At 31.0% G+C, this 8,904-nt stretch overlaps 1 protein-coding gene across 1 annotated transcript; it reads left to right on the forward strand.

Annotated features, from left to right (window-relative positions):
* The first annotated feature begins 5,275 nt into the window (after positions 1–5,275).
* Positions 5,276–8,556, forward strand: LOC105790983 (probable alpha,alpha-trehalose-phosphate synthase [UDP-forming] 11). Its single transcript, XM_012618806.2, has 3 exons — positions 5,276–7,610; positions 7,698–7,968; positions 8,074–8,556. The coding sequence occupies exons 1-3, from the start codon at positions 5,647–5,649 to the stop codon at positions 8,353–8,355; spliced, it is 2,517 nt and encodes an 838-aa protein (XP_012474260.1). The 5' UTR covers positions 5,276–5,646; the 3' UTR covers positions 8,356–8,556.
* Positions 8,557–8,904: the final 348 nt, after the last annotated feature.

Here is an 8,904-nt window from a genome sequence, read left to right on the forward strand (position 1 = left end):
TCTCTACAATTCTTTTACCTCTTACGGTATGGGTTATTTTACTCAAATAACCCAAAAAATAATTAATTACATAAATGACCTTAATTAAAAAATAATCACTTAAATAATTTGAAATGAACAATAAAATTGGGTTATGGGGAGTAAATGGCCAGTACCACTATTTTTTTGTTTAGAAAAATATTTTTTGAAGTTTTAGACACTAGATGGCCGGCACCTATATGTTTTTTTTCAAAAAAAAATTGGGTGCTAGCGCACTAATGGCTAACATCCTTTTATCTAATTAAAAAAATTATTGTTTGGGGGTGTCAAGTGCTGGCCAACAAAGGCCCAAACTCACCCAACAAAAGGGTGTCGACCATATACGCTAGCACTCAACAAAAAGTTTTTGAAAAAAATACATGAGTATTGGTCATCTAGTGTCCAAAACCCCAAAAATTATTTTTTTAATAGGAAAAATAGTGGTGCCGGCCAGCTAGTCCTCATAACCCAATTTTACTGTTCATTTCAGGTTATTTAGGTGATTGTTTTTGAATCAAGGTCATTTATGTAATTAATTTTTTTTGGGTTATTTGGGTAAAATAACCTTTGGTATGTAATGTTTCTTCGATTTTTTTTTTCTTTTGAAAGAAAAATGTTTTTTTTTTGTATGAATGATCCTTTATGGGACAATTTTGAATGGGATATTATCTGTTTTAGTTTAGTTTAGTTTAGTACACGTATGTGCATCTGAAAATCATGTATTTAGAATTATAGGTATCTATTTAAAATAACATATAACAAATAATAAAATGTACGATTTAAAACCAATAATAACACATATGCAATATGTACAAAAAAAAGGAAAAATAATTTAAATTGTGAATAAACAAATTAAATTAGAAAATACATTAAATTAAGAATAATAAATGCACTTAGTGTCATTTTCTTATAGCACGTTAAAAAGTTATCATGTAGGTGACAGGAAAATTCACTATTAAAAATCTAATTATAAAAATTAAATATCAAGTTGACTTGTGATACTAACATAATCAATGACATTATATATATACATGATGTGAGCGTGAGAAAACAATTTATTTAAAAACTTGGTTTTAAAATTTACTCTATAATAATTACTGATGTAATGGTAAAGAACTTATTTATAAATCCTTAAAGAAAAATAACTTATTTATAAATTGGCTTAATGGTATTATAGGTCCTCGAACTTTTTTCAAAAAAAATAATTAAGCTCCTTCAAAAAATTTTACCCAATTAATTCCCTGAACTAACAAAACTGGCCAAATAGACTTTTTGACTAATATTAATCGTTAATACTATATGGCAATACTAACGCGGTCATTAACAGATACCATGTTAGCAATCTATGGCAGTGCCACATTAACACGAAGTGGCAATGCGGGCAAAAAGTACAAAATTTAAAATTCAAAAAAATATTTGTTATATTATTTTTAAAATAATTACAAAATAAATTTAGACAAATGATTGTCTAGGTTCATTTGAATCTAAACACCAATATAACTAGATTCATTCTAGAATTATAAAAAATAAAAAATGTAGAAATTATAAAAAAATCATTGAATTTTATAAAATTATAAGAAATTAATTAAAACCATAAAATTTTATAAAAAAACATATTTTCCTCATTTTGATTAAATTATTTGATTACAAAAAAATGTTAATATTGATTTTATAATATAAGTTATTGGTATTCATTTTTGATTTGAAATATAAATAAATAATAAATTATTATTTATAAATTGCATAAAATTTTATGATTTTTAATAATTTTTATAAATGCTCATTTTTTAATTTTTTATGTTTTATAATTTTAGAATGCATCTGAATAAATGTGAGTCTAGATTCAAATGAACTTAGATAACCATTGGTCCATATTCCTTGTGTACTTATTTTAAAAATAATTTAAAAATATTTTATTTTTAAATTTTTTAGTTTTTGTTGTCATGGCAGTGCCACATTAGCATTGTCATTAAATACTAACGGTCAACATTAGTTAAATGACTTATTTGGCCAATTTTATTAGTTCAATGGCTTAATTGGGTGCAAAAAAAAAGTCACCAAAATAATAATAGTAATCATTTAAAAAATGGGTAAATTAGTATTTTTCCAATTGAGTTAAAATTCAGTTAACGTGTGACACTAACTCAATCAAAGTTTAAATAATAGTATAGATGAAAATTCCAATGATTTTAAAAAGAAATTAATGGGATAGTACCTAAAGTTGCCACCTAAAGTATACATTTTTTTTTTCACTTTGGTACTTCAATTTATTTTGGGTCCAAGTTAGTACTTAAAGTTACATTATGTTTATCGGTCCAGTACACTATCATTAAAAAAACTGATTGAAATGTGGTCAATTAAAACGTGTCATGTGGCACTTCAATCTAATTAAAAAGTGTCACGTGACATCTACATGTATTAAAAATAAAATAGATTTATAAATTCTAAGAGAATAAATAAAATTATAAAAAATTTATAAAATAAAATATAATTAAAATTTTAGAAAGTTATTGTTTGGCTTTGACCTAGTGTTGACAGATGATTAACCCATATTGATAAATGTTGATAAAGTATTGATTGATCATTGTCCATCGTTGACTTAATAGTATTTTCAAGTTTTATATTAGAATATTTTTAAAGATTTAAAATTATTTTTACTATGAGAAATTTTTTAAATTTAAAATTTAATTTTTCTAATATATTAAATTTTATATTCTTTTTAATCTTCATAATCGAACTATTATTTCAATTTTGAAATTTTATTGCAATAATTTAAAAATGTCTATTTCAAAGAAACCAAAAAGTGTAATAAAAATTTTAGAAATTGAAAAAATAGTTAAATTATGAAAATAAGAAGAATATAAAATTAGACATTAGAATTTTTAAAAGATTTTAAAATATTTTTCTCACAAAAGAAACAATATATAAATTTATTTTTTAAAAAAGTTTCTAATATAAAACTTGAAGAATACTACTACGTCAGTCAAAATAAAATGGAACTTTCTAAAATGCTAATTATATTTTTAATTTTATAAATTATCTTTAAATTTTAATTATTTTTAGAGTTTATAAATCTATTTTTATTTTAATACATTTTGATACCATGCCACGTGGCATTTTCTAATTGGGACATTTTAATCAAAATTTTAACAATAGTAGAGTAAACTGATTAACAAAATGTAACTTTAGATATCAATATAAGCAAAATAAATATCAAAATGAAAAAATGATATACTTTAAAGGGTAAATGATGTTTAGGCGGTGATAAAATTATGAAATTTTCTTTTGAAAGAAGTTATAATTGTGGTTTCAGAAAATGCAATTTATATACTATAATTGAAATAAAAAATTATTTACACAATCAAACTAATAAAAATAATTAAAATAAATGAGAAACACAATAAAATTATGGCATAATAAATTATTTGGCTTTCTAACTTTATAAAAAGTTATTTTAGCTATTTATTTAATTTTATTTTTTAATAGTTAAACTTGTGTTGTTTATCAAATTATCCTAAAATGGATGGAAAAATTAACGTCTGTTAACTTGGTTGATGCGTAATTCACGTGTATACCAAGTTAGCAATTAATTAATTTTATAAAATTTAAAAATATTAAATTTTTTATAATTTTAATATAATTAATTTTTTGAAAATTTTAAAGTTAAAAAAATTTAATAATGACGTTTACATGAATGCCATGTGAGTAAAGTTAAAATATGTTAACTTTTTCATATATTTTGAAATAATTTGACAAACAATATAAGTTAAAAAATTTTAAAAAATAAATATAATGCTAAAATAATTTTAATTAAAATACTAAATATGATTAAGCGATAAAATTATGAATATGTACATGAAAAACAATAAATTATGGATTTTGTTGGAAAGGCATAACATAACCTAATCCCATCCCATCCATTATCACTATGAAACCTTACAACAATTTTTGAAGGAAAGAAATGTCCTAGGTTGGTGAGTGACGTGGCAGCTCATAAGTGGTTGACAACACTAACTCCGAAGATACGCGAATCTGCCCCGTCATCAGTCGAAGACACGTCCGTGACTTTGGCTTCGTTTAACAACCCAAACACGCCACATTTCCACTAAAATAATTCCACCTGGCAATCTCTACCTCCCTTTAATTTATTGCACGTGAAATTTAATTAATAATAAATAAAAAAAACAACTTTGTTCAAGTGTTTTTCCCTGAACCTCGTCACGGATAATGAAAATAAAAATAAAATAAAAATAGAATATGTTTACTCCATCTATAAAAAACTAAAATAAAATATTTGAAAAAATCCAAAAGAAAAAGAGAAGTCCTTTGACAGAGAGAGAGAGTCTGATGGATAGGCGTCTAGAGTTGAAATCTTTACACGTGCCAGCGATGAGAAAATTCATGACCGAGTAAATCTGTGTAGCGATTTCGGACACGTTTCTTTCTGATTTTTTTTTTGACGTGCTACTTTTCGAAATTAATAAAAAAATCTTCCTTTCTATTTGGTTATCGCTATTTAAGAGTGTAAAATATATATAAAAAAATACATAATTGTCCCTTTTGCTCCAAAAAATCAGCACCTTGATTAATGGCAGAATGAAGGTGTTAACCTAATCCTTAATACTTCTTAATAAATGATGCATATAATACTAATGCTGTTTTAATTCTCAAATCATAAGTAACCTTTCTTTTTGTGATTTTATCAATGTATACAAATTTTGTTAGCACGCTTAAAATTAATGCAAAAGATTATTTTACTTAGTGTATTAAAATCAAATAAAAATATATTAAGTATTTTGATTTCTATATCACTGCTTTTATCATTTTTTTAAATAACCTATTTGAATAGCTTAATTAATACAACCCATAGCATAATAAAAGAAATGCTAGCTAACATTTAATGTCAATGATTAAATATTTAATCGCACCATTAGTGATTCGATAAGCACTAATCCAAAATCACATTAAAAATACGTAAATCTTAGTCTTACTTATCCCTATCTCTCATTTATTATTGCTTTTATTTTTTTTAACTTTAAAAATTTTTAAAGGCAAAGAACAAAATTATGAAGTAGTAAAATAAAAGTAACCGCGGGCGAACAGTGGATCGGACATAAAGAGTCGGTTACAGTGAGGAGAGAACCTGATGTACCCAAGTTCAGAAGATAATGGTGTAGACGCATTGAATCAGGACCGTTGGAACCATGCCTTGACGTACTCACGCACATATATAATATTTTCTCTCTTTCTCTCACTCTTTTCGTTCTTATCCTCAGCCTGCTTCTTTCCTTGCTTAAGAGCTCTTTCTCTCTCTTTTTCCTCCGTTTCTTGGGTTCCTTTATGGAATGTGTATCCATATCTTTGATTTAAATCGCTGCCAAGATTCATATTTCTTTGTAATAATGCTCTTCTGTAAATGCCTTTTAACAGAACCCTAAAGCTGCAACCTTCCCTTCTCAGAGAACGTATAGAAAGAAAACAACACCAAAGAATTAAACTCCCTTCTTCATTGATTTTTTGAATACCCCTGTATTGGTTCTTTGATTCCTTTTCTTCTTCTTCTTCTTCTTCTGTTTTCTATGTTTGTATAGAATTTCACATACGGAGTTGGGTTTCTTCGCTTGAAACATGGTTTCTAGTTGCTGCTTAGACCAATTAAATTTATTGTCTACCGATGATTTTCGAGTCATGAATCGGATCCCGCGAGTCATGAAGGTATCAGGAGTCATATCTGATTTCGGAGAAGATCAGCAAGCTATGCCACGGAAAAGGGTTATTATCGTTTCCAACCAGTTGCCTTTACGTGCGTGGAGGGACTCGGTCTCCAATGAATGGTGCTTTGAATTTGACGAGAATGATCTCCTTGCTCTGCTGAGAGACGCTTTCCCTCCTGATACAGAGGTGCGATACGTTGGGACGTTGAAAGCTGATGTAGACACAGCGGATCAAGAGGAGGTGGCTCAAGTTCTGCACGACAAGTTCAGTTGCGAAACCATATTTCTGCCCGTGGATATGCGGAACGAGTTTTATCATGGCTTTTGTAAACACTATCTATGGCCTTTGTTTCATTACATGATGCCCATGACGGGGAACGATGGGGGACGTTTCGATCGTTCACAGTGGATGGCTTACGTGTCTGCTAATAGAATATTTGCTGATAAAGTTCTGGAAGTAACGGATAGAGATGATGAAGATGAAGATCATGTTTGGGTGCATGATTATCATCTTATGGCTTTACCTACTTTCTTGAGGAGACGGTCTAATAGGGTAAAGCTTGGCTTTTTTCTACACAGTCCATTTCCTTCATCTGATATGTATAAAACTTTACCTGTTAGAGATGAAATTCTTAGAGCTTTGCTAAATTGCGATTTGATTGGCTTCCATACATTCGATTACGCTAGGCATTTCTTGTCTTCTTGTCGAAGGATTTTGGGCTTGCATTCTGAGTCCAACAGGGGTCACATTGCATTAGAATATTATGGGAGGACTGTGACTATTAAGATTTTGCCTGCTGGGATTCATATGGGGCAACTTGAATCTATGATGTCCGAGGAAAGCACCCTTAGGATGGCTAAGGAGCTGAAGCATAAGTATGAGGGGAAAATTATGATGGTTGGCGTCGATGATTTGGACTTGTTTAAGGGAATTCCTCAGAAATTTTCAGCCATGGGGGAGCTTTTGGAAACGAATCAGGAATTGAGGGGCAAAGTGGTGTTAGTACAGATTACAAACCCGGCGAGGAGTTTAGGCCGGGATGTGCAACAACTTCTGGATGAGGCCAATAGCATTGCCAAGGAGGTCAATAACAAATATGGGGAACCTGGATACCAGCCAATAGTTTTCCTCAAGGGACCTGTCACTACACAAGAGAAGCTTGCATATTATGCAGTTGCCGAGTTTTGTGTGGTGACTCCTGTAAGAGATGGGATGAATTTGGTGCCATACAAGTATACTGTTTGTAGACAGGGCTGCCCTGCTTTAGATAGGGCATTGGGGGTCGATGAAAACTCGCCTCCCAAGAATAGTGTCATCATTGTCTCTGAATTCATTGGCTGCTCACCCTCTCTAAGTGGGGCAATCCGTGTCAATCCATGGAATATTGATGAAATGGCTAATGCAATGTATAGAGCCATTGATTTGTCGGAGACGGAGAAACATTTGCGCCATGAGAAGCATTACAAGTATATTAGCTCTCATGATGTTGCTTATTGGGCTCGGAGTTTTGATCAGGACCTCGTGAGAGCTTGTAGGGATCATTATCACAAGAGGTATTGGAGAGTTGGACTTGGTTTAGCGTTTAGGCTTGTTGCTTTGGAGCCTAACTTCAGGAAGCTCCTAGGGGATACTCTCAACTCTGCCTACAAGATAACCAGTAGCCGATTGATCCTTTTGGACTACGATGGCACTATGATGCCTCCAACTTCAGTGAACAAGGGGCCTAGTCATGAGGTTATTTCGGTTTTGAATCGTTTATGCGATGACCCCAAAAACATTGTTTTCATTGTGAGCGGCAGGGACCGGGATACCCTAAGCAAGTGGTTTTCTTCATGTGAGAAATTGGGTATTGCAGCCGAGCATGGATACTTTACAAGGTAACGTTTTAAATTTGTGCTCATATGATCCAAGATATGTTGCAATTTCTGTTTCTTGATTGATAATATCTTTTCTTCCATGGGTAGGTGGACTAGGGATTCCGCATGGGAAACCTACCGCTCGGTGGACTTGAGTTGGAAAGAGGTTGTTGAACCTATAATGCAACTTTACATGGAGGCAACTGATGGGTCATGCATAGAGAACAAAGAAAGTGCAGTCGTCTGGCACCATCAAGATGCCGACCCTGATTTCGGTTTATTCCAAGCTAAGGAGCTTCATGATCACTTGGAGAATGTTCTAGCCAATGAGCCCGTTGTTGTTAAAAGGGGGCAACACATAGTTGAGGTTAAGCCACAGGTACAAAGTGTTTTCAGAAGCTTATACCAGTAGTTAGAGAGCATATTCTAAATTGTATTACTTCAGTGAATTACATACAAGGGTTTGTTTTGTGTGGAAGTGCAGGGACTGAGCAAAGGCATTGTTGCGGAAAATCTGATATCAAGCATGAGAAGTAAGGGCAAATCACCAGATTTTCTGCTTTGCATAGGAGATGATCGTTCAGATGAAGATATGTTTGAGAGCATTGCTCGCTCATCTGCCAACCCTACCTTACCGGCCATAGCAGAGATATTTGCTTGCACTGTTGGGCAAAAACCAAGTATGGCAAAATATTATGTTGATGACATTGTTGAAGTCATTGGACTGCTTCGAGGGATTCCGGAAGCAACAGTACAGCCAAACTGACTTAGAGAAAATTAGTGAAAAAAAAAATCGAAACAAAAGGAACAATGTTTACAAAAGGATTTATTTAGGGCTAATGGCATATAGGAAACCTTGTGCAGACAATACTTTTTAACAGATTTCATTACCTAGAAATGCTACACCGCTGGTTCATGTTCTTTTATTATACCTATATCAATATCAAGCAAATTTCTTGTCTAAGAATCCGCCTTGTCTTTGTACACTTCCATTTATCATCTTTGTCACCTGCAAATGTTACAAGACCGAGAAACATTCATTCCAATCTCTTTCCATAAGCTTCAATTATATTCAAAGTTGTTGGATGTAATCGAGACGCTAACCTTTAGCTTGATTAAATTTTATTTTTTAAACTATGATAAAAATTGAACTAAAATATTCTCATGATCAATTACTTGAACTCGAACTAGATTTTTGTAAAGTTATAAAAATAATATTGATTAATAAAAAACTCGAGTAGAGTTAGATACTAAAATTTCAAATTGAATCATCTATAATTAGAGGTAAAAAATTCGAGTAGAGTTGGACACTAAA

Source organism: Gossypium raimondii, chromosome 8 (assembly GCF_025698545.1).
Source record: "Gossypium raimondii isolate GPD5lz chromosome 8, ASM2569854v1, whole genome shotgun sequence".
Lineage (NCBI taxonomy): Eukaryota > Viridiplantae > Streptophyta > Magnoliopsida > Malvales > Malvaceae > Gossypium > Gossypium raimondii.